The following is a 25660-nucleotide window of genomic DNA, read 5'->3' as shown; positions in this document are numbered from 1 at the left end:
TATAAATATCTTCCATACACCACCAAGAATGTCAGTTTCCACATTATTATATTATTATTAGGTATAGGTATATTATTATAGGTATTGAAAAGTAGTTTTTTGTTAGGGCCCATTTTTTGCAAAGGGAATCAATATAATAATTCACATAAATTATTTATGTTATGTACGCTACTGATTTATTGTCATGTTGTTTGTCATTTTAATTTTATTACCCTTGATCGCCGGATAATAATTTCACAGGTGGTGTTGTGTACGTCATCTATCGGTTGTACAATAAAACAAGAATTAACGCAGATGGTAAAACAGGACGTAATCGTTTCATAACTTATTGACTATTATTCTTGTGACGCCATCTAGTGATTTCACATCGTGAGTTCAAAGTCGTATTGTACGCGTTAAAACGCTTATTGCACCGTAAATTCATATTAAATCATAATATTTTTTGTGTATCTATCGTTGTGTGTCATTTATTACATTAAAAATGTTTTATAAACGTTTAAAGTGCACATATTTTCCATCTGTCTTTCTCTGTCTGCCATTGTTGGCGCCATGACCGATTCCGTGTGTCTATTGCGGGAATTGCTTTGACAAATTAAATAGTTTTGGACAATTCTTATGTTATTTTACACCTAGGATGATATAATTATGGTTTCAAATAGATTGTCTCCGTTATTACGTGTGCTGGTGCGTGAAAAATCATAAACAATGTGTGAAATGACAAATATACGGAGATGTTTTTGTGCTACAAGTATCCTAATGGCGGCCCGTCGCGTCCCCCTCGTCTTATATTTGATGACAGCCGATTTTTGACACATATTCCAAAAGGTGGTGTGTACATTTTGTCGCTTCTGAGAAAACAAATAATTTTAGCGACACGATCAAAGTAAAATGAATGCCGATCAGCATAATATGAGTGGCGGTGGACCCCAACCTCCTGGGAATGCATCAGAGGTTTGTTGAACTGCATTTTTTGCATTCCTAAACAATATTTTTTAATGTGATAAGTTATAAAATTTGGACAATTGCGCAAAACAAACCAGTTTTTTTAATCTTCATCAATCATCTATAATTCTATAACGTCGCAAGCTTGCCAATTTGGTCTGAGAATAGTCTGGAGATTAGATTCTCGGTAAAAGAGTGATTCAATTTAGTGTTTATTAAAATGCACCCCCTGTTTATTCTCGAAGAAAATTATCACCACACGAAAATAAACGCCGCAGGCGAACAAGATTTCTTAAATTTAAAAAGAATAGACTTGATAAATATTACATTGTGTCACAAGAATCAACCCTGACAGAACCACAACTAAGTACTGAACTTTGTGTAGAGTGTAGCAATGCCTAAAATTAATGACAACTTAAAATAAAATTACCATTGAAAATTACATATTTGGTTGCTTAAGAAGTAAGTATATTATACTATTCACTAATTAATAATATAAACAAATCTGTTTTTACATTGATGTTTATTTACAATGAATAGGTAGTTTAGCTGTATATCAGGCGTAGCTAACTTCAACTAGGCTATGATTTACCACACTTTCCCATTATCATTGTACAACTTAAACCTTAAACAAACCTATTACATACTATATTTGGCTGAGCTTATTATGGTCACAATAATAACAAATGAATGTTGTTTATCCAAAACCTGAAAAGTTTTTGAAAATACATGCTGTCGTTGGTGTGACGCCTGTCTGAATTTCATTCACCATCTGTTGGATATTCGGTAATACTGAAATTGTTCATCTGTCAGTGCCTGTATACATACATGGATTTACTGGCACCAATAGTGTGTAAATTCAACTATCACATTAATAACTGTTTACACGTAAAAGTGCTAACTGTCTTGGCTATCTCATCATCTTTAAGTGTAAGCAAAACGCGTAATTGTCATTAATTCATGTTGCTATTTGACTGGTTGTGTTCCAACTGTCATGTGAAAATTCTGAAGCATTTGAACTTTTTTGATCCATGCATGCAATTTTGTAACTTGCACGATAGTACATGTTTACACATACATTTTCTTGTTATGGCCGCTAGAATTTGTACCTACTGTCAACAGTAAATCCATGCACGTATGAACGGGTTATTACTCTTCATCATTTTTAGATATGAAAATGGAAATTCGCACAAATATGTTGAACCGAATCATGAGTGTAGCAAATACCTACAGCAATAGTTGCTGAACTGTGGCAGTAGTCTTTTAGGCTCGGTTCAGACACAGCAGATTCCGCGCGGGATCCACTTATTTGCGGTAGACTAGTGGATATAGAAGCTAGTACAAATTAACTTCAAGCGGATCAAACCGCGCAGTTTACATCCGCCTTGTCTGAACCGATCCTTAGCCAGCCAATTTTTTACTAAGTAGACAATAATTGTAATTTTTTGAATAAAATAAATCCCTTAAAAAATATGAAATAGGAACAGAATGATAAATATTTATGTAAACTTACCAAATCAACATGTTTCTCGGGTTTATCGCGAATATTTTAACATTAAACCAGCTTTCACATCAAAATTCGTCCGCCTAAAACGTGTCGAATAGGTACGTCAATAAGATGTCGTTATTCGTTATTCACAAAACATACATTGTCAAATAGAGCTCCGCAGATTGGTGAATGTGAATTTTAGTTTGGAAAAAAACATCTACTGTTGCAATCGACAAGTTGCATGCTTTTCGGGCTGCGAGTCGAAGAGGCCAGGACACATACAAACACCTACAAATTGGTCATTCCTATAGCCGTTCGCCTATCGCCGCATCTAAATATAAAGGTTACGGGCGACTGTCGCTAGGTAGATGTGCGCGGTCTTCATATGCAACACCGGATCGACGTTCTTGGAAGGTTTGATTTATGACTGTGTGGCAGACGAGGCGAGTTTAGATGTGAGAGCCGGCTAAAATGATTAATATTGTTTAAAAATATACACAAACAGTTTATTCAGAAGTTATGACGTTAACAAGAACGCACGAGTTTACTCGTCCATGGCCTGATGCGACATACATGCTTTGTCGAGTTAACTCGGCTCTGGCAGTGATCAGGATAAAACCTAAAAATAAACCAAAACAATTCAACCTGCTGTCAATAAGAAGATTGTTAGGTTTCGTTTTATTTTTAAGAGTTTTGAAACTAAAAACTAGTGGTCACCATTTCGTTGTCGAGCAGTTTTTTGTCAAAGATGTAATTTTATTTTTGTGGCCATTTATATTAACTGCATTTACTTACCGCTTGTTAAAACTCTCTACGTTCTAATATTATTATCAAAATTTAAATATACAGTGGAACAATTTACATTTTCTCTTTATGTATTTACATTTATTTTGTCAGTCCTTCGTAAAATGAGGGTTTCACTGTATGACCTGTACGTTCTTTTCTCAGGTAATTGAGAATTTAAATGCTTATAATGTATTACTTTTGCACATAGCCTATGCTCAGTGACATTACGTGTGGGTAGGAGGGTCATGATTTGCATAGGTGCGGCACAATGTAAGAAGCGGCGAATGAAGTAATAAATACAAATATCACAACTTTTGAGAGTAATGACGGTTTTCCATGAAGCAGACGTCGCTTCATAAGAAAGTATTTACATCCTAAAGTTTAATGAACAATTGAAGCGTAAAACCCATCTTTAGACATATTATTGTAATAGCAGTTTATCGCGCAGGAATTTTTTCAAAATGGTGCCTCCAAAACTTTCAGCGCCGCAGACCAAAAAAAACATCACTGTTTGATAGTTTATTTATGGATGTCTTCATCTAGGGAACGAAAAAATGCCCGAATGTAGATAGGGCTTATGCTCCTGGCAAATTTCAGATTACAATAACCTAAAGGTCAATACTGATGTCCGTATAAGGTCAAATTTGTGTTTTGCGTACAAAAATTTTAATCCGCACAAACGTTTGTACTTGTAAACCATTCGTGCATGCAAATTTGCTCAAGTCTACCGACCTTACGGACCCACAGCGTATAAGGGTGCCAAGCTCTTTTGCAATCGTTAATTCAATTCAAATTTACTTATTTATTTTACCTAAGTATAGTGAACTTTATAAGAAAAAAAAAACAAAGATATAGGTAACAGGATTAACAATGGTTAACAATAATAGTCAATAGGTACTTAATAGGCTTTATTTATAAGCATTAGTTGCCAGCTGCTATTAAATCTTCATTGGTAGTATGGATTGTTTCAATACCTGACTCTAGCTCAAAAAGACACATTAATACTATCAACTAAGGCTACTCATTTTAAAATCTAATTGAATTGATGAGAAGTTCTTCCAGTTCACTACACTAAATTAACATATTAAAAGGTCGTAACAATTATATTCACTTATCACACGTGGGGCAACAACTCGAGGTGGGCCCTGACCTCCTACCATCGTTGTTCTCATTATGGTCTAACTTTCGCTCTGAGATGCTGATATGCCGGCCAACGACTACAATTCAGGTCTCCCAACATCCTCATTAGATGATTAGACAGATTCACATCCGGGCAACTTTAGGCAGGACATTTTGATGCTTATTACCCCGTTTACACGTACATGGATTTACTGTGAACAGTAAGTATTATTGCGGCCATAACAAGAAAATGTATGGGTAAACATGTATTATCCTACAGTTGGCAAAATTGCATGCATGAATCAAAAAAATTTGGAAGCTTCTGAATTGTCATGCGACAGTAGGATTTTTTCGATCTTTGCCTGCGGAGTAGAATGATAGTGGCGAACCTGCTGGCAAAAAAACCAACTAAACTAATTTTCAGGTTGACCGATTTTCACTACCTGTCAAATAGTACCATAAAATGATAACATCGCGACTCGCTCAATGTTAAAGAATGAATTGGAGAGACACTTTTACGTATAAACAGGTTATTATTGTCACGATAGTTTAATATATGCACTACTGCTGCCAGTAAATCCATGCACGTGTACAGGCGCTATTAGATTATGTTTGATTTCGATTTCAATTGTACTACAGTTGTAAAACTAAACCCTGGTACGCCAATAAAATGCTTGTAAGGGAAATAATTGTTACAAATAATCTCTGCAGAGCTGAATCTTACAGCATCCCTAGCTCGCTTAGGAACAAACGATCCTAAATGTTGAATGCGGAAATGATAATGAGGATATGAATCACGTTGTTTGACAATGTCCACTATATGATGGCCAAAGACGAAGGCTCCTTGAAAATTTATGTAAACAGGAGTATCTAATACCACTTCTGAAATGCGATATGACAGAACTACCATTGAAGTCCTGTACTGTGGAATGGAATACGACACGACGTATATTAGATTAAAACAATATCGTCTCTGTTCTGGCAGAACACACTAACTGGAGAATACTAGTTTTGAGTAGTTTGACTTTGAAGTTGTTAAAAAGTTTGAAATAATGGTCTATCATGTGAGTTTATTAAGTAATCGTAAAAAGGATGACTTTAAAATAAAGACTGTTTATTTATTAAGAAGGTTTCCAGACGGTAAACTTTGAAATAAGGAACATTTTGGTACTAACTCAATATGTCATTTTTTCGAATTAGTGTCTTCTGCCAGAACAGTGACGATATGTTCCCTGCCTACTTGTCTACTAATGCGAACATATTTCCATTAGATAGTGTCTATGGTCAAGTGATAAAAACTATGGTCCTCAATTTTATTAGATTAAATATGAACGTTACTTAAATTTTCATAGCTGATTTTGGGAAAATTCATAAATTCAAGAATGAAAACCTAACCTAACAAATAATCCAGTATATTGGCTATTTTCAAAATTTGTTTGCTGCTGGCTTCCTGTAAAGTGTGAACCGACAAGAACCGTGTTTTATTTAGACATGAATTTTATGTCAGTACTATAGCTATACACGCTGAAAGTGAAGAAGCGATATTGGACCTGGCTCGGCCACGTGATGCGGATGCCTGAAGAGAACTTCAACCTGGCTTGCCTGTTCGTCAAGCCGACCGGATTCCGGCGTCCTGGAAGGCCGCTAAATACAATCTACAGTGTATACGGCGGAGCTACGGGATGCTGGTTTGACCTGGAAGGAAGCAAGAAGACTGGCGAGCAACAGGGATTCTTGGAGGCGCCGCGTGACGTCCATATGCTCCAGTTAAGGGCGGATATGGCCAAAGAAGAAGAAGACTATACAACCAAAAGATGTTGAACGGTCTTTAATAAAGGCCATATATTTCTGATAAAACATTTCACAATGAAGTGTGATACGGCGAGCTGCATACGTACAAGTTTCCGTACACGGTAATGAGTTTCCTCTTAATTAAGCGAGTCAGTCGGTCGTAATCCAAGTCATCAATTTTTATAGCATAGTGGAAAACTTTGTCAATTAGCATTTGTGATTGTTTAAAAATGGTTATTCTTATTAATTTGCAGTCTCAGACACACAGAAGTCAAAATCAACACCAGCTGACGCCCACTACATCCGCGACAGACTTGACGGTGAATTCTGCAGTAAATGTTGCACTGTCGAGTGTCGCCAAGTATTGGGTGTTCACCAACCTGTTTCCTGGGCCTCTGTCTCAAGTTTCCGTGTACGGACTGCCTGCGGGTTCGACGCGCATGGAAAATGGAAAACCCGTACAGGTATACCTTTAGCATATTTTATTTGTACCGAGCGACTATAGTTTCATGTCCTGGGGAAACAACTGGCCAATTGACACAACAACAGTCTTTGCTTGCCGTCGACAGATTATCACCACATTTCTATCTTGCCATAGGTGAAAATTGAATTTTGAACCGCCTTCAGTGTGTAGGTTTGATGTTCAGAGACATGGTTAATTTAATAATAAATGAGATACTGTATATTCAATATATATAAACCATTTCTTTTTTCAATAAATCACAAGATTTTGAGAATGTAACATTCCATATATTGAATATACATAACTGCTGAAAGCCGGGCGTAGGTTAGTAATTAATGTAATTAATATTTCTTCATTTAATACACAGAAACTGATAGTCAATAATAACACAATTTGACACACATTTCAAGTGGGACCTACTAGTTTAAATTACCGCAATTAGATATGAGGCTCGTAGCATAATTGATTAATGCAGTGGCACGATACCAGTGGTTATACGGGTTCAAATCCTGTTGAGCTTGGTATTTTTTTTTTAAATATGATTTTTTCTAGTGGATATTTATAAATAACTAATCTATACTAAATATAAAATAACTCTAATATGAAAAAATATGGACAAAATTAATTCATACCTAACCCTGTTAAATTACGTTACAGGCTGTGCATTCTCGCTGGAATGTTATTATTTTGTATGTGAATCGATTGTTAATGAAGTGATACTGTTTTCAGGAAGCGATTCTGCAACAGCACTCGGGAATCCTAAACGGGGATCCCAATCTGATCCTGCAACAGCATCCGCAGGGTGCAACGCACTCCTCTGCCGGGACCTCCCCCCATAACATATCTAATGTGCCCCTTCTCTCCAATGCCATGCACCTGGGTAAGGACTAATCTGGCTGGTTTTAAAAAGACAATGACCTAAAAAGCTAAAAAAACTAATTAAAAAAAAATTGACTGAAACTTTCATTTGTAAGTTCTTGAGAAATAACTATTTTGCTTGATTCACATATGCATTCAAAATATCTAACTAATGTATTTGAAAACCAGTTGAACAAACCGATTATGACATAATATTCTGTCTAAATTTTATTTCATTATGTAGTTGTAATCGATGGTCAAAAATGAAAGCTGCATTTAACACAAGTCTCGGATTACAGAGGTGGCTGCGGCACTGGCAGGCCACGGACAGGAGTCGGTGCAGCTGCAGCAAAGCGGTGGCAGCGGGGGGCAGCAGCAGGGCAACCACCACCACTCGCACGCCCATGCACAGCATCACCAGGTAGCCAACCATCTTGGCTTGAATCACCATTCGGTAATCACACACTTAACAATTACAACCCCACACCCGCCTCCCTTCGCTCTTTCTTGGCTATTTGCTGGCATATATTATTTCCGGCCAACTTTATCAGTTTACGTATGTATGATTTAGCAGGACTGTACTTTTTTGTCAGATTCGCGATGTCTAGTTTACTTCCGTTGCCCTTTGACGTCCTTGGTGACCAGAACGACACGTGCACGGATGATAAAAAAAATGGGGCAGAATTTTGAAATCATCATGGGGTCTGGGATCCGTAGGTATGATCTACAGGTTTTGAAGCTAAATTACTCTGGATTTTGGTTTCGGTGTGAACATGTTGGAAGCTAGATTTAACTGCAAAACAAAATAGTTATCAGTTTTTGATACCGTAAAGTGGGGTGGTTACTTTGATCGATTTTGATTTTATATTTACGATATTTTTAAAACCGACCATAGGAATAATAGACTGAAAAAATAATGTAAATATCAACCGAATAAAAATATTAAATTGAAATTTTAACGAATACGTATGGAAATAAAAAATAAAATGTACCCTATCAAAGGTGGGACACACCATGGGGTGGGGCACTTTGATACCTATTTTTTTTATGCTTTCGTTAGTTTATTCATATATTTCATTATTTTTAAAAAAAAAAAATCGGGAGTTACAAGCACTAAGTTACAGTGGGGTGACTTTGATAGGGTATCAATGTCACCCCGTGAGTTAGTCAATAAACTAAAAATATGAAAACGTGTTCTCAATTAAAAACTCTCAACAAAAAAATGTACAGATTTGCATTATAGCATTTATTCATCATGTTATCAAAAAAGTACAGGGTAAACAATAAAGAACTAGGAACATTTTTATACGAGACCAAAATTACAATACAAAATAACCAATAAAACTTGAAATAAAATAATTTGAACCTAGTTTTCTTTTGTATTGTCGCACCATCTTATTCTGAAATTTAAAAAAAATCACAAGAATATTCTTAAAATTTAGCAACTACACCATCTTCAGTATAGGTATTAGGTGTGGGTGCGACTTTGATGCCCCGAATCAATGTCGCCCCATACAATAAATCAGCATGTTACACAAAAGTAACCTCAATAAATTTGGTTTTAAAATATGAAAAAGAAATAGTGGTATCACTATAGTATTTAAATAATCATTGGATTAATACGATAATAATAAAAGGGTACTCACATTTTATAGTTCTTCAAATAAGACCAAATTCACCTTGATGTTTACGGATTCCGATGTACAACAAATCGGACACTTAATTACCGTATTTGTAGTTTGACAGGTAGACCATAGATATATCTTTTAAAATAGACTGGTAACTTATAATCATACCGTTCTGGTGGGTACTGTGTTGTCATTTTCAAAAACATGTTCAAAGTATCAAAGTAGCCCCTCGATTTCAATGATGCCCCATTTAACAGTACCATTTTTCTTTTGTCCCAGAGTTCAAATCAGCACAATCAACAGTCACACGGCATGGTGACCCAGCAGATAATGTCCAACACTTCCATGAGGCAGGATCACACCAACCAACAGGTGTGCATTATTTTTTCATTACATTCGTACTCACGGAAATCTATCTTTAGTATTTTTGTAGATCAGCCGTCATTTTCGCAAAATTCAGATAATTGAAGGACGGTGTTAAATATAAATAAAAAATGTAGTCAGAGTAGATTTCAAAACACCTAAAACAATAGGGATTAAACTGTGTAACGAATTGATTTATGGATTAATCGATTGACAGAAAATTGACTTCAAGGACAGGCAGACTGCATTAATTATTGTTGGCTGTGCGCCTCTGATTCATATGCACAATCACAAAAATCAGTTACATTATGCCTGACATACACAATAGCGAAACAGCAAAAAAGGATGCCAGTGATTGCAGTTATCAATAAGAGTTTCTAGCCACCATTACCATTTTTGAATACTGAAACATTTTCTGTGTTTGAGTGACAATAAAAATATTGTTAAAATTGTCTGGAATGCTTTCAGATCCAACTGACGGTAAGTGAGGATGGGCTGGTGACGGTGGTGGACCAGAACACGCAGAAGGTGATCGGCACGGCTACCACCTCGGGTCTCAAGGACGATGCCCTCCTGCAGCAAGGCGGCGAAGTGCACTCCCTCACAGTACACCAGCTGCAGCAGATCGTTGGCCAGCAGGTTTGCATATTTTGTCTTTACCTGCACTTCATATGCCAGTGTCGAAGGCTCCTTACTAAGGGCCCGATGCGTACATAGATGTCGATATTATGTTGGAATTAACTTCTAACCATAAACTCGTTGCAGGGATAAAGAGGAAACAACATACAGTATAACCCCTATTTTAGGTTTTTTAAGGGACTGAAAAAAAAACCTAATTGGAGGGAAAATGTAAAAGGAGGGTATTGAAAAAAAGAACATTTAAATTTTATGTTTCTAAAAAAATAACGTTTTATTAAAAAACATTCAATTAAAATTTTTATTGAAAATTTTTTTATTTTTTATTAAAAATATCATGTATATTAGTTTGTTGCATTTTTGTTTTTTTGTTATGTAATTCTCACATAACAAAACGGAATAAACAAACGGATGACAGAATAATGACAGGCGGAGTGTATACAAAACACAAACACGATGCCAAAAGAAAAGATGGCGACCAATGGACCAATCACCTTGTTATACGCCGAACTCGGGCCAATCACAGCGTCGCTCACCGACCTATCACCGTGCACCGTTCTAAAGACACGGAGTTTTCCCTCCAAACACCTTACGCCATTCGAATGTCACGACCCAATCATTGTCAAGCGCACATGACTCGCATATTTTGAATATTTCCGATGTAAATCGCGGGAAAGAAAAACGTAAATGCGGGTATTAAATGTACTGAAATACATCGGGACTGAAAAAATTACACTCAATTGCCGGGAAAACGTGAATTCCGGGCACGTAAAAATGAGGTTATACTGTATTATGATCATCATACCATTTTCTTATTTATCTGTCATGTGGATTTTACATGCTGTGTTCAAAACTTGTTTATTTTGACAGCTGCTACATGTTTCTCAATTCCATTAGGCGCAGCCATTCATTAAACGGCCAATTTAGGCACATTAGGCTACGTATTTATATGAGTACGCCCAAGCACTGAGCGATTATTTTCCACTTATCTGAAAATAGCAATTGTGAGGTCTTCATAGTAAATGGTTGTTTAACGTTTACCTTGACTTTTAAACAAAATGTGCTAAGTGGTAGAAATAATGTAAATCGACATTCGTGATATATAAAAAAAATATCCACGTTTTAAGTGTTTGGCGTTAGACTATGAACTCAATAGGTTGAGCAATTGGCCAACATCCATTTCTCGTAAAATCTGTTAATATAACCTCTACTCTGTGGTAGCCCATAAGATCTTAGGATCCGACATGGTTAAAAAGAAAGGAAGAAAAACAGGTGTTTGTTATTTCCACCAAGAAATAACAGTAATAAAATCAAGAAGACTCATTTCCGGTTAAAATTGCACTTGGGCTAGTTCTGCATTAAGGTAGTGTTCTATATCAATGTTACTGTATGTAATCGATTATGCTTTTAAAGAAGCACAATTAGACCGGCGGAAAATATTCTTTATTTTATATTGTTGTTTTTTGTTGTTGCATCAGGTGCTGGACAGCGTTGTGAGAATAGAGCAGGCGGGCGGCGATGGCGCAAATATTCTGGTGACGCAGAACGCCGACGGGACGACATCCATCGAAGCAGGGGGCCCTTCCACCGGACAGCACAACTCCTCTATCAACATCAAGGAGGAAAAGTCCAAAATGATGGGGCATTTCAGCATGCCCGAGATCAAGGGGGAGGGAAAATTGGATCTCAAAGTTAGTATCTAATGATATGCACCAGTTTAGACTCTGTGAAATGTATAGCAACTGTGGTCAGAATCTTCTTCCTCACTAAACCATTCCGTCTTCACTTTCACTAGTGTTCTCCGCACACTCACAAAATTATTCAACAGCCACATAGGTTTCATGTCATAATTGTAAACATAAAAGACAAAATACCCAAAGTAAGTATGTAATATATCTACTTGTCTTCAATGTTTAGAATGCGTGGTGGTATTAAATTAAGTGTCGATCGGTGATTTCGGTTTTGTTATTTTCATGAGAGTCCGGCTATTTGCATGGTTGACTCAAAATTAAAGCAAATCGCCTCGTCTATATTTATCCGCCTTGTCATTGTGTGGACTGAGTGTTTTCAAAATTTCTCACATTTACCACAGACTCGAATAGTGCGCTTGGCTATCATGCGAAAGTCTGGTGATTTGAGGCTGGCTGACCTATCGTGGACATTTTTTATTTTCGAATAGGCTATGATGGTTTTTTGTTGCACATCAGTCGGATTTACTGTACCTGCGAAATTACACGAAACAAGTATCATGAGGTTTCATGTTCAGGTGGGTCTGAATCTGGTGAAAATAAAGTTGTACACTATTAGTATTTTGCACAGAGTATTTCAGAGAAATTGATTGACAGTCCCAGGCAGACATTTTTCCAACTCGGGTGCAAAGTTGCAGACATTCACGATTACATCACACTATCCTCCATATTGCCTCTCAAACACATTGTTCTTTAACTGCTTTTTTTACTGTCAGATGCTGACGAATTTAACATGTTTGATGTGTGTAGTTTAATTTCATATTCAATATTTCTGAAGAGACACGCTCGCATACCAAAAAACCACATGTGGCAGCGAGCCATAGTTTTCTGTCCAGCCTACAACAGCTTGGGAGACAGCATGCTTTGGCATGTGGGTCGTGGCTTCTCCATCAACTCTACCTGCCTACCCAATGTGACCGCATTTCAGTTCGTATACCACAATTATACGGCAGTCATTGGTGGCACCATCTGGACAGTGATTTTTTTGTCTGCCTCTTCTGCACCTTATTGGATAGCACGACATTACTCTCTTGGCTAGATCATTATTATTCATAGATTCATAGGGTGCAGATGACCTTGTAGTGAGTTAATTTCAGATACATTTAAATTTAAGCCCAACAATACTCCTTTGATTACTTTAGTGAGACTTGGTACAAAAACCCCTATGTTAAGAGATATGAAATGTATTATAAACAGAAATTGTTTGTTTTCGTAGAGTCTTCAGGCGGGCCAAATGATGGACGTTCGAACGGCAGATGGGTCCATTGTGAAGATATCGGCGGGCGGTCCGGCGGGAGAGCACGACATCCAGAACATGTACAAGGTCAACGTGGAGGATATATCTCAGCTTCTTGCCTATCACGAAGTCTTCGGAAAGCTCAACGCTGAAACCCCTGCACCCAAGGTAATTCATCTGTCATATGGCACAATGTCAGAAACTTGGTGCTGTTAAATTGATCCAGTTTTTACCATTCAAAACTGTTCTACTTCAAGAATAAATCCATGTCAATCTAAACCTAAACCCAATGAAATTTATTAATTAGGAGAGTTACCTGTTATCCTTCTAATTCATATTATTTTTACATTTCAACATAGAAAACAAATGCCCGTCTCAATTTATTTGGTATTTAACAGGGATCAACACAAGTCAACTAAATTACCATTAGTCAGTATATAGTTAGAAAAAATGCATAGTCTAATAAACATCCTTTCTAACTCTAAACTACAGAACGCAAGTATGCCATATACATAGCGTATTTAATATTTAATTAATTATTAAAATCAACAGCTATCTTTAAATTTCTCTTCTTTAGTTGACAAAAACACATATTTTTTGTAAATTCATATAAAAAGTACTAGGGGATTAAAAAAGTAGGATTCCCAAAACTTTGGGGATCAAAACCCTAATTACATTTTATGCCTGGTCTAAGCAAAGAACCTTGATCTCAAATTAATGAATCGTAAATTTATAATACTGTAACCTCCGATAAGACCCTAAAAGTACAGAAGATGAAATCCCAACATGTAACTACCAATATTGTTCACCATTTTCACAACTGAATTGACCATGCGCCAAGTTATAATATTAATTCAAATATTCTGCGATGCAGGTATTATCGGAGTCTGAAGCAGAGGCGGGGACGAGCAACGTATCGGAAGCCGACAGTAGTCCGCCCTCAGTGGGATCAGCGGGGGCACATTCCTGCGACCTCTGCAACAAAATATTCCAGTTCCGGTATCAGCTCATCGTGCACAGGTGTGTCACATCTCTTTTGTTATTATATTCTTCTTTTCAGCCTCACTCCATCCCATGCCCAATATTATTTGCTATTTTGTAAATATTTTATTTACATATGAATTTGATCTCAATACTATGCAGCCATCTATTTCCGATACAACATCTAACTGTGATACAGCAAACTGCATACATACTAATTTTCGGATACATGTGTAGCCAAGAGAATCTCCCTCATATTTCTCATATTCTTCTACATCCAGGCTTCCGATTATGTAGACCAGTAAATATGGGTATAATGTAGCACCTGCTCGCCTTCCATCAGGTTCCCAGACATATGTCTTGATTACAGAAAAGAGTTTCCTTTCCAAAAGAACTACGGATTTCCCCTCACTTTCAGGTATCAACCTACATCCCCGACCCCCGTTAAAGTCCATAATACGGCATTTTACATCACTATAAAATATATATTCTGGAGTAATTGGGAACACTTTCATCATTAAAGTTTTAGCTGTTTTATTTATGTACATTGTTATTTTATTTTGACAGGCGGTATCACACGGAGCGCAAGCCTTTCACGTGTCAGGTGTGCGGGCAGGCGTTTACGTGCGCGGCCGACCTCACCCGGCATGGCAAGTGCCACCTTGGGGGCTCCATGTTCACCTGTACTGTCTGCTTTCACGTCTTCGCCAATGCTGCTAGTTTAGGTAAATATACTCATTATACTTCAATATAAAATATGTCTGTCACCGGCACAAATAATCCAGCCTCTGGTATATTGATAGACTCTAGCAATATCAATATACGGCTCACGAATCCAAACTTCACATTTTCTATGTGTAAACTCGCACCCTCCACAAGAAATTCGTACTTTAATCTCGGAAACATTTGACGAAGGGTATTACATCATGCACAGCAAAACAGGTTTGCTCGTTAGCTAGATCTGTAGACGATAGATGAACTTATCCATGGAATGATAGCATAGAAACAGTGACAAAATCTTACAACACTTTACAGTGTATGTTCGAGTAAAGTTGCCTTTTCATGCTGTCGCTACATATATATAGAAGGCATCTTTACTTTGTTGTTGTTCTATGTTATTAACTGCACATGACGTTATGAGATGTATATCGCTTTGCTTGTCCTTGAAAAAAGCATTCAAATGAAAATTTGTTCCCGCACAAATTTGGTAGACAAATAATCAAAATCTAAGAAACCATACAATATCATGCATATTACTGATCATCATCATGTAGTTGTGGTACAGAATCTTGACATTTTCTAACTTTATGTCTGTATGCAGTATATAATTTTGCGTTTTATTTGTGTTAAACAGAAAGGCACGCAAAACGTCATACTCAAGATAAACCGTACGCGTGTACAGCTTGCCAAAAGAGCTTCGCTCGGAAAGAACACCTCGACACGCACGTTCGAAGTCACACTGGAGAAACGCCATACAGGTAAAGAATTATTCTTTTATGTAGTTGCCTTCTTTTCGTATTTCTATTTCATTCATTTTAATTGGCCATGGGATCCCACTGAAGAGTTGATTTGTATGAACCTCGACAGAATTGAATATAGATAAGTGATTCTTGTGGCAATATGCAGAGGACCAATATATTATAAATCACCACGTCTTTTGGAATAGTAATTCCCAATCAGGGTTCGGCGAGAATAGACAAAAACTTACCACCTTTTTTCTAATTGATTAAAATTTCAATAGATTAAAGTTTTCACAAGACTTAATATCTATCTACCTTCGTTTATATTTGTATCATTGTTTACATTCAATAGTTTTACAAGAATTATTCTTATATTGACAGAAAATTTTTAAAAGGAAAAGGGCTTAATCTACACAAATCAAATTTTACAGGAGGCACAAAAACGTTTTTATTATAATTTTTGCTCAAAGTTAAAATACAAATTAAGACATGTGTATGATAATTAATAATTTGGTTTTTATATTTCTAATCTGATGGAAAAAATAACACAACAAACTTACATAACCTCCTTTTTTTTTTTTAATTGCTAGCTAAATTTAGATATTAAATAGTCATATGTAGCTTACATCCTTTGGACACAACGTGTATTTAGTCCGTGTGCAACATTATTATGCAATATAGTAAGACATCGTTAATACGAATTCCATGGGACCGAAAATTGAAAAAAAATTCGAAATATGAAATGTATGGGTAGAAATATTAAAATTTTGAAAAAAAAAAATTTTGATTTTCATTAATTTCGTTTTCCGATCATAGATGTGCCTACCAGGGTCATAAAATGTCAGGATTATTTTTATTACTTTCATAAAATAAGTAATTTTTGATGTTTTAAGAAAAGTCTGTCACTATTTTCAATGACTGGCTCATGAAATAGTGTACTTTATTACGATTTATTTAATATTTTTATATGCCAGGACTTTGAAATAAGTTAAAGTATAGTAAAAATTACGAAATTTGAATTAAAGGTATGGTTTTATATGAAAATAATGTTCAAGCGACTTTTTTTTCGGGAAAATTTCGAATTACGGCGAATTTCGAATTATCAGTGTTCTTACTAACGAGGTTTTACTCTAAAACCTATTTTGAAAAAACTGAGGGTTACACACTTTTTCCTGTCTACAGTTGATATAAATAATGTATGTTTTTTAATTTAATCCTTGTTGATCCTCATATTGTATTTATATCGGCTAGGCAGGGATTTTTTAACGATTCCTCCAAATGAAAAATGTAAAGGAATCATTGGTTTTGATGTAGGTAGCTTTCTTTATACATAATAGAAACTCAAATGTGCGAATGGTTTGTGAAATCTAATATTTTTTTTTTACTGTATGAATTGTATTACCTTTTGAATGCTAAACAACGATGTATCGTTTATAATACTGGCCAAAAATGCAAACCACGGTCATTGCTGATGTCACAATGCTTAGAATGGTAAAATATGTTGGGAACTTTGTACTGCACTATTATCAAACCAGTTTTTATTATGCTAGCTTTACACATTTAATTATATTTTTTAACACTTCATTTGCGAGTTTGATGATTTATTTATTGGAGATTAAAGTTATTTATAAGGGGGGAAATACATGTACATATGTACCTACGTCTATTCTAAATAATACAATCAAAACATAAAGAAATAACGTAATCCAGTGTAAATGATCGAGGTTATTGGCAATTATCAGCTAACCAATATAGCAGTCGGAATTATACTCCCGGTAATGTGAATGGGGAATGTGGATTCATCTACCTTCAATTGGCAAATTTTCAGGCAATCTAACCTTCAAATCTTCAAACCTTCCAAGAATGTCGATCCGGTGTTGCATATGAAGACAGCGCACATCTACCTAGCGACAGTCGCACGTAACCTTTGAAACGCATAGATATTTGGATACGGCGATCGGCGAGCTGTTTTAAAAAAAACGATTTTTTTTCGGTTAGGTACATGTTCAAACACACGCGTTGACATGATATTACTCCCTACTTCATATATCGTTTGTCAATTTATGGCTACGGCCGTATGTTGTAGCTTGACCACTGGGAAATACCAATAGATATGACATATTTCAAAAAATACTACCTTATTCTTAGGTCAATTATTATTATAAAACAATCATTATTCGTAGGAGGTTTATCACATTTGAAGAGATAATCGGTATCTTGAGAATTATTTTCAAATGTGTTAATCGTGCCCATTTTTTTAATAATAAAATGCCTGATTCTTGTCAAATTTGGGATCGCAGAGATTATAAATATAATTTTTTATCATAAATATTTCACTATATAATGTTAACATTAATTTTACTAATGGTTTTGTAAATGCGTTTAAAATTAACAAATCTAAAAAATCTTAACACCACTGCACATAGATATACTGAAATATCACTATATTCTAAAACATTAGATCGAGAGGTTTAAAAGAATACTATTTTATGTAATAAAAATACTTTATGCAGTCATCAAACGTTTAAAATAAATATAAAGGATAATAAGGCTTCAAAATTTTATACATAGATTATCTACAACGTTTAAGGAATGTCCAGGGTTATGCTCTGAAAATACCATAAAACTCCATTTTGACCTGCGTTGGGCATGTGGGCCCTTAAGTAACTTCAATTTTTCTAGTTAAAAACTTGAAATTCTTTTTGTTTATATCTATTCAACTACCCCATTGTAATGGTGATATTGTTTTTAAGTAATTTTTGGGATATTTTTATAAATAATATTATGGAGTTTCTAATAATTTATACAGTCCAACTCGCTTAGTACGATCACGGATAAAGCGAGATCTCAGATGTAACGAGGAAACATTCATTGACAAGTTTATGATTTTCTCCATACATTATTTATTCACTTTTATACCAAGCTACTTAACGGATATACCGAGCTAAAAATCATCTAAAATTTTCTAAAAACTGCTAAAGTGTCGATCGTTTAAAAACATTTCGACCCTAAGCAATCAAATCTGACGGACAGGATGCCGCCGGGTTCGGATTACATTTATGACACTAGTTATGCCGACAAAGGTTTGTGAAGTCAGTAGGTACAGTAAACAACTTTTTTTGTAGTTTATGAATGCCATGCTTGTTTCGGGGATTTTTACGATGGGTTTTTTCTTTTGTAGACTTTTTGTGTTATGTGACGGCTCATTTAAAAATACCTATTCTCTGATATAACGAGTAACGCTTATAACAACCAAATTCAGTCGGTCCCATCTTCCTCGTAATAACCAAGTTCGACTGTATAGTGATCCAATTGAAACTATCTGGAATAATAATTATTCTCCATTTAAACCCATGTGGTTAAAATTATTATTATTAATATTATACTATAATTATTAAATTATTATATAAAATTATTGTATTTTAAAGTAAAATGGAATATGTTGGGCTACTTAGCAAGTACCGGAATCAATTTGCATATATAAATAATTGGAAACCTTATTTCATTTATGACATCCCAAAATTGACTGAAACAATATCATCAAAATAGTTTGATGACATGCGAATAAAATTTATTAGCTAAAAACATTTTTATTACCTATGGAAATTTATATTTTTTCAAATGCTATGGTTAATAGTGTGGTCATCGTCTCAACAGTGTGGATCGAAGGTAAATTAGTTAGTAATATTTTGTGGAGCTTTGGATGGTAATGTGATGTCCGTTCAGGTGTCAGTTCTGTTCGAAAACGTTCACGAGGAAGGAGCACATGGTGAACCACGTGCGGAAGCACACCGGAGAGACGCCCCACCGCTGCGACATCTGCAAGAAATCCTTCACCAGGAAAGAGCACTTTGTCAACCACGTCATGTGGCATACAGGTCAGTTGCATTCCATAGTTTTCTATCTTATCTTTAATAGTTTAGTGCACTAACATGTGAATACTTCAGGATACCAACTTGAACTCATTTAATGGTTGTCGTACCTTCTGACATTGACATTGAAGAATGAATTGACATTCATTTGCATTATTTATTATTGCAAAAAGTCATTAGCATAAATTTCTTTTGAAAAGATACGTTATTTATTATGTAGTTGACATTCTCAACTGCTGTGTAACGAGAAACTAGTGTTGCCTTGGGGGGATTCGGCCTGTCTTGTATTTTCATGTTATATGAAAAATGTAGTCACATTGTGTCAGTGGCGAAGGGTGGAGGTAGGCTGTTAAGATCTGACATAAATAGTCCACAATAAACTTGGTCAGTCATACATATTTCTTTTCATTGAACTACCTAAGCCTACACTTTACAGATGATATTGGTTAGTTTTTTAAAATTCAGTTAACACTGCGAAAACCAAGCCATAATAGATAATAGTAAAAAAATAATCATCCATCTATAAAATATCTAAAATTATGCCATTAAACCATACATAATTTTGGATATTTTATGGATAGAATAATATTTTTTATCTACTATGGTTGGGTTTAGCAGGGCATAATGAATTTTAAAAAACTAACCAACACCATGATGTGTAATAATAGTATGTATTCTTTATTCAACGAAGTATGAATGAAAAAGTGTGCACTATTTTGTCGAATCGCCCATAACATACCAGAACTATTATGGTTTGGTTTAGTTTAGGCAAGGTTGAATTAATTTTTAAAAAATATCCAACACCATCTGAACATTTTGTAGTTTTTAGTTCAATCAAAACAAATTTTTTTTTTTTTTTTTCGACCATGTCCGATCCTGATAGGATCATATGGGCCTCCACAGAGTGGAGGTTTGTATTGACAGATTTTGTTTTTTACGAGAAATGGATGTCAGCCACTTGCTCAACCTATTAGGTCCATACCCTGACACACACAAATTGAAAAACAATATGTGTAAGTACTTGCCAGACCCAGGATTCGAACCTGGGACCCACGGCTTTATAGTCCAACGCTTTAGTTTAATGCAAAAGTTTAATGTGCACTATTTATTTTGGATCTTAACAGCCTACCTCCACCCTTCACCACTGCATTCTGTTTTATTGGAGAATCATTTAAGTACTTTTTTTATTATTGTTTTGTGGTTTTTTTTTATAATGCCTGTTAAAAATGTGTTTTATTTGGCATTCTCTTATTTGAATTTGCATCAATGCTTCAGGCAAAAAGTTTTTCCAGGTCAACACTGGTGTATCACATAGGCTCTTGGTGCAATAGTGCAATATTGGGCAAATTATTTTAAAAAAATTCTAAATGTAATTGAAGAATTGAGGATTCAATTACAAATATTTTTTTATTAAAATCTGGAGGAACTCACATCTTTTGATTTGGTGCGTCATAATTCCAAAAGTTTGATAACCTTTGTTTTAATGTGCCCATTTTCCTTACTTCTTCAAAGGTTGCACAGATTCTACAAATCACATGAAATGAATGTCATTTTCTAGTATGTCTCATTAAAATGCTTGTGACTTTTGACAATAATATATAATATAATATTTAAATGTATAAAATAATTAATAACACCATAATAATTATTTATAACTGTGGTAATAAGATTGAGAATTATTGAAAATACAATACAGCCTGATAAAATCTTGGACTGAGTTAAATTTGTACACAAAACTTCTGCTTACCGAGTCAGTGCTTTATCCATTAAACCAATGCTCCGCAACCAGTGTGCCGTGAGACGATGCTAGGTGTGCCGCGGCGCATTGTGTCAAATGCAAATAATTTTGTATATTATACAATACTTAATGGCCAAATTTGCGTGCATGGCTGATAATATATTTGAGCACCTGAATAAAATTAATAAAAAAAATGCAAGGTCAGAATGAAAATATATTGATATGCTTCACTACAATACTAAATTCACTACCATTGAAAACAAGCAATGAATTTTGGGTCCGGTCCAAAAACTTATAACTTTGCTGCAAAAGAAATTTCATCATTACTTTCATACAATCAATACGACTGGATTCGAAACCCTTTTGCAACCAATGCCCAAAATTCTATAGATGCACTGTAATTATATTTGTGAGGAATTTTGTTGAATTGAGGAACGACGTGATGCTAAAAATGAATTTCGCCGATGTTCCATTGGGTGTTTTCTGGATCGGTTAATAAAGAATATCCTCGGATTTCCGACAAAGCTATCGCAGTTCAGCTCCCATTTTATACGACATATACCTATGTGAGCAACTTTTTTCAACTTAAGCTATAATTAAAAATGATAAGCAGTCATACTTGACGAGTGATAAGAACTTTGGGTTTCTCTTTCGTCAGAGCTCTAGTCTGGGGGGCCAGGCTCAGGGGGGGGCGTGACAGATCAACCAGATAAGTGAGATAACCACAAATTACAAATTTTCTCTAATGGTTAAAAAAAAGGCGCTATATTACTACGCTGATACTAATATTTTTAAATATGCGATTGGGGAGTGTTTGTATTAATAAATACAAAAAATAGCTAAACATACAATGAATACCATTAATTTTACCTCGAACACCATTTGAAAAACACTACCTACTTTAGAGAGTATCACACTGTCACCTTAGCGATAGGTAGGGGGCCCGCTTCAGCATGTGGGGTCTGTATTTTGATGTATAAATTGTTTTACCTGTGGTGTGCCGCGGAATTCTGGGAATACCTTTGGTATGCCATGGGTGAGAAAAGGTTGCGGAGCACTGCATTAAACTACCAATCCAAGTGTCGTGGTTAATTTCTGAAATCTGCGTAAATGAGGATTTTTAAAATCTCATTAATTTTGCCTACCATCTTTGTAATTTTAACCAAGGTAATAAAATTTATTTGTAGATGGCATCAGGATATCTTTGGTTTTGATGCCTTGTACTTGCTAATAATTATAATATTCATCATTACTTTTCTACATTTGTATGCTATGTTCATATAGATATCTATATGATTTCCATGACACAATATTTATACTCCTTAATTCCTATTTATTCTTTGTAATGAACATTGTTAAATTGTGAGCTTTTTGAAAAGTATGAAAACTTTCTAAAAAAAATATTGAAAAAACTCCCACAAAAATCCTCTTTAACCTAAATAAAATTTTAGTCTAGAGTCTAGACCAATATCAAACCATTCAATATTTTCGTTACTGTTTTTTTCCACGAAGTTACGCGATAAATTTAATACCTACGCGAAACGATATAAAATAAATGGATACTTGATTTTTTTTCGCATTGAATTTTATTTCTCACACTGGCAACTCTGTCACTTTGACACAGTGCTGCCAACCGTACTCTAATTATAGTATTTGTACTATAATTTTGGTCCGCGTACTATGTACGATATAAAACAGGTATAGTACGCCCAAAATACTATAATTTTGAATATCGGAAAAAATACAAAAATTTCTATATTTCCGTTCGATAAATTGCTGAAAAGTGCTATAATTTCGCAATATAAGAAGATTTTGGAGAACTTAAAAATTGCTCGAAAAACGTAAAAAATCCTTTGACTTTGGTTTAAAATGAAATCTCTTGAATTCTTCGGTACCTAAGCATTTTTGGTCGGAAGAGGTACCTACTCAAATAAAAAGATGTCGCGGAGTTTCTCAAATTTTCCTTAATTTTTTCTGAGAAACAAAAAACACACATCAACAGATGACAACTCGTACTATATTTTTTCACCAAATACTATAATTTTGGAGGCTCTGTACTATAATTCCACTTTGAAAAGATGGCAACACTGCTTTGACAGTTCATACTTCATAATAATGGCGTCGGTATCGGGTTTTGCGCGTCCGTGAAAGCTTCCCTTTCGCAAATCGCGTAAATTGTCTCCAAACATACACAGTTACTTTAAAGTGTACTATTGCGAAATACGTCAAGTATCAGCAATACGCCGAACGTGTATTTTTGTCGTATTTAGCCCAATTAAAGGCACAATGGCCGGAATAACCACCATTAAAATGTACACCCCTATTATAGGTACGTACTAACATACATCTAATAAGGAGGTTAACTTTCGATTTCTTTGCGTAATTCCACTTTTTAACGGGACCCGGCGACATGGGTAAACGGTGCGGTAATTTCTAATCGATTAACGCAAATAGAAAGTGCACAATTACGATCCGCGTATTTTTCGTAATGTACGGGAAGTAGGGTTTTCATATCGATGCAATGCAAGTGCTTTGTTCGACGGATTCCGAACATACTACCCGTGTTCGATGTGATTTTTAAATTTCAAATATCGATTGAAAAGAGTCGGATCTCTGTTTCTATATACGCAAAAACATTAATATCGCGGCTGAAGAAAAATATTTTAGTGTTTTTTTTTATTGTGATTTTTAAAAATAAATTGGTTTGTTTATTCGTAACCAATAGCTACACAACATTGGGTGTCAATTCTGTAGTGTGTTTGTGATTAACATTTGTGTACCAGTTAAAGTGATAAACATTGACCATGGATCACATCGAAATGAAGCCGTTGTTGTTTGTGGACACGGCGGGTGTGTCTGTCTCCGTCTCGGTTTCCCCGGCAGACTTCCTACTCATACCCAAGCCAAAAAGTACGTCTCACTTATTTATTTCCGCGTTCTTTATCACCCAGAACATATAAGTCTAAGCAATAATTGAGTCATAATTTGCCTAGTCTTAGATCTATCTGCCCCTTTGCTTCCCCCATGTCTGATGGATGGCGCTTCAGCTCATTTCAAGTCTTGGCCTCTGCAGTTCTATTCATCCTTGCTGTCTAGTCTTATTCCCCCAACTGCAGCTTTCCCGGCTTCCAAGCCTACCCATTACCAAGCGTGTCTGGCACTTTCTTGACATGGCTTGCCATAGCTGTCATATACTTCGCCTACTCTTTATATAATATAATTAAATGAAATAATTCACTTCGTATACCAATCGTGGAGAAAAGGAGCCAAGTAGTTCAAATCACACATTATTTTTCAATCGATCCAAAGTGTGATGGATTTAGTGAATGATTAACAACCAATTCTTTTAATAATACATATTGTTAAGTGAAACACATAAAGAATTACCGGTACAAGTCGGTTATGGGGAATACAGCGGCAAACACATTTTGAAAATAGCCGATATACTGGATTATTTGTTAGGTTAACCTAACCGGAACTAACCCAACCTAACAAATAATCCAGTATAGGATCTGCTATTTTCAAAATGTGTTTGCCGCTGTATTCCCCATAACCGACATGTACCAATTTTCTTTCAGCTGGGTTGTGTCTAAATAAAATCAGTAGTTACATTCATACTTTATCATAATAATCGCTATTTTGTCTTTTTGAATCATTTACAAATTAAATCATTCAGATAATATTATTTAAAATATGTCTGTAATAAGGCGAAGCAAGTCTGCCAATGCACCTTTTTGGATGAAATTATTTAATTTTTTTGATCAAAGGTTTGTGGTAAAATTTAAAAAATATTAAGTACATAAGTAATAAAATATGCTTGCACTTGAACAAGTAATCATTAGGAGATGTGCAATCGTGACAGTGATATTGTAAAAAAGATATGATGTTTCGATTTATCACAACAAGAATTCTTATTATTGCATATTATTGATTATTTCTCGACTAGTGGTCAGCCTTAAAGCCAGCTGGAAACTGCATAAGCATACATAAGCATGTACTGTCGAACAAGAACTTCTTGTCCACGTGTTAAAACTTAAGCCCCTCCTGTTTAGTCTGACAGCGACGTTATCGACAAGATCTTGTTGTTGGATAGTAATAATAAGTTTTATGACAACATGCAACATGAGAATGTTTGGATTTCTATGCTGTATTCTTGCACATGCATGGGTATAACCAACATGTGCGGAGATGAGTTGCGTAACTGTCACCGTTCATGTATACCTGTGCAAAAGGAATGCGCTAGTATGCAGTTACATCTGTTGTCGAAGATATCCACACAGAACAATGGATTATTTAAGCTTTCTTTTCATGACAGCGGGCAGAATTTCACACCCTATAAAAATCTGTTCGTTCATATTATTATTGCTATGAAGCCTTCTCTCCATGACATTTATATAACTCCTGTATACTTCGAAAGTGTTGTGTACAAACTAACAAACTTACATTGTTGGCCCTGCGAGCGGGCACGGGCACTCCCTACTTCACAAGACTTAGTCTTTTCTCTTTTTTATTGCAATAAAAAACTTTTTATCTGTACTTTTCAATATGT

At 35.3% G+C, this 25660-nt stretch overlaps 1 protein-coding gene across 4 annotated transcripts in view; it reads left to right on the top strand.

The window, feature by feature from the left end:
* Positions 1–343: 343 nt before the first annotated feature.
* LOC147070021 (uncharacterized) overlaps positions 344–25660 on the top strand; it is a 61342-nt gene continuing 36025 nt past the window's right edge. For all 4 annotated transcript variants that reach the window (XM_085949856.1, XM_085949855.1, XM_085949854.1 and 1 more), the window contains exons 1-12: positions 344–951; positions 6382–6591; positions 7320–7470; positions 7748–7902; positions 9356–9448; positions 9908–10078; positions 11554–11766; positions 13040–13228; positions 13935–14080; positions 14609–14766; positions 15396–15519; positions 19228–19379. In XM_085949856.1, the coding sequence (XP_085805982.1) occupies positions 889–951; positions 6382–6591; positions 7320–7470; positions 7748–7902; positions 9356–9448; positions 9908–10078; positions 11554–11766; positions 13040–13228; positions 13935–14080; positions 14609–14766; positions 15396–15519; positions 19228–19379 (1825 nt within the window). In that variant the 5' untranslated portion in view covers positions 344–888. The remainder of the gene's footprint in view (positions 952–6381; positions 6592–7319; positions 7471–7747; positions 7903–9355; positions 9449–9907; positions 10079–11553; positions 11767–13039; positions 13229–13934; positions 14081–14608; positions 14767–15395; positions 15520–19227; positions 19380–25660) is intronic.

The sequence above is a fragment of the Rhyacophila brunnea genome, unplaced genomic scaffold (genome assembly GCF_057557595.1).
Source record: "Rhyacophila brunnea isolate RB1 unplaced genomic scaffold, BYU_Rbru_1.0 scaffold_22, whole genome shotgun sequence".
NCBI classification, from domain to species: domain Eukaryota; kingdom Metazoa; phylum Arthropoda; class Insecta; order Trichoptera; family Rhyacophilidae; genus Rhyacophila; species Rhyacophila brunnea.
The sequence above is the reverse complement of the archived record's forward strand: the minus strand, read 5'-3'. Positions and strand labels throughout refer to the sequence as shown.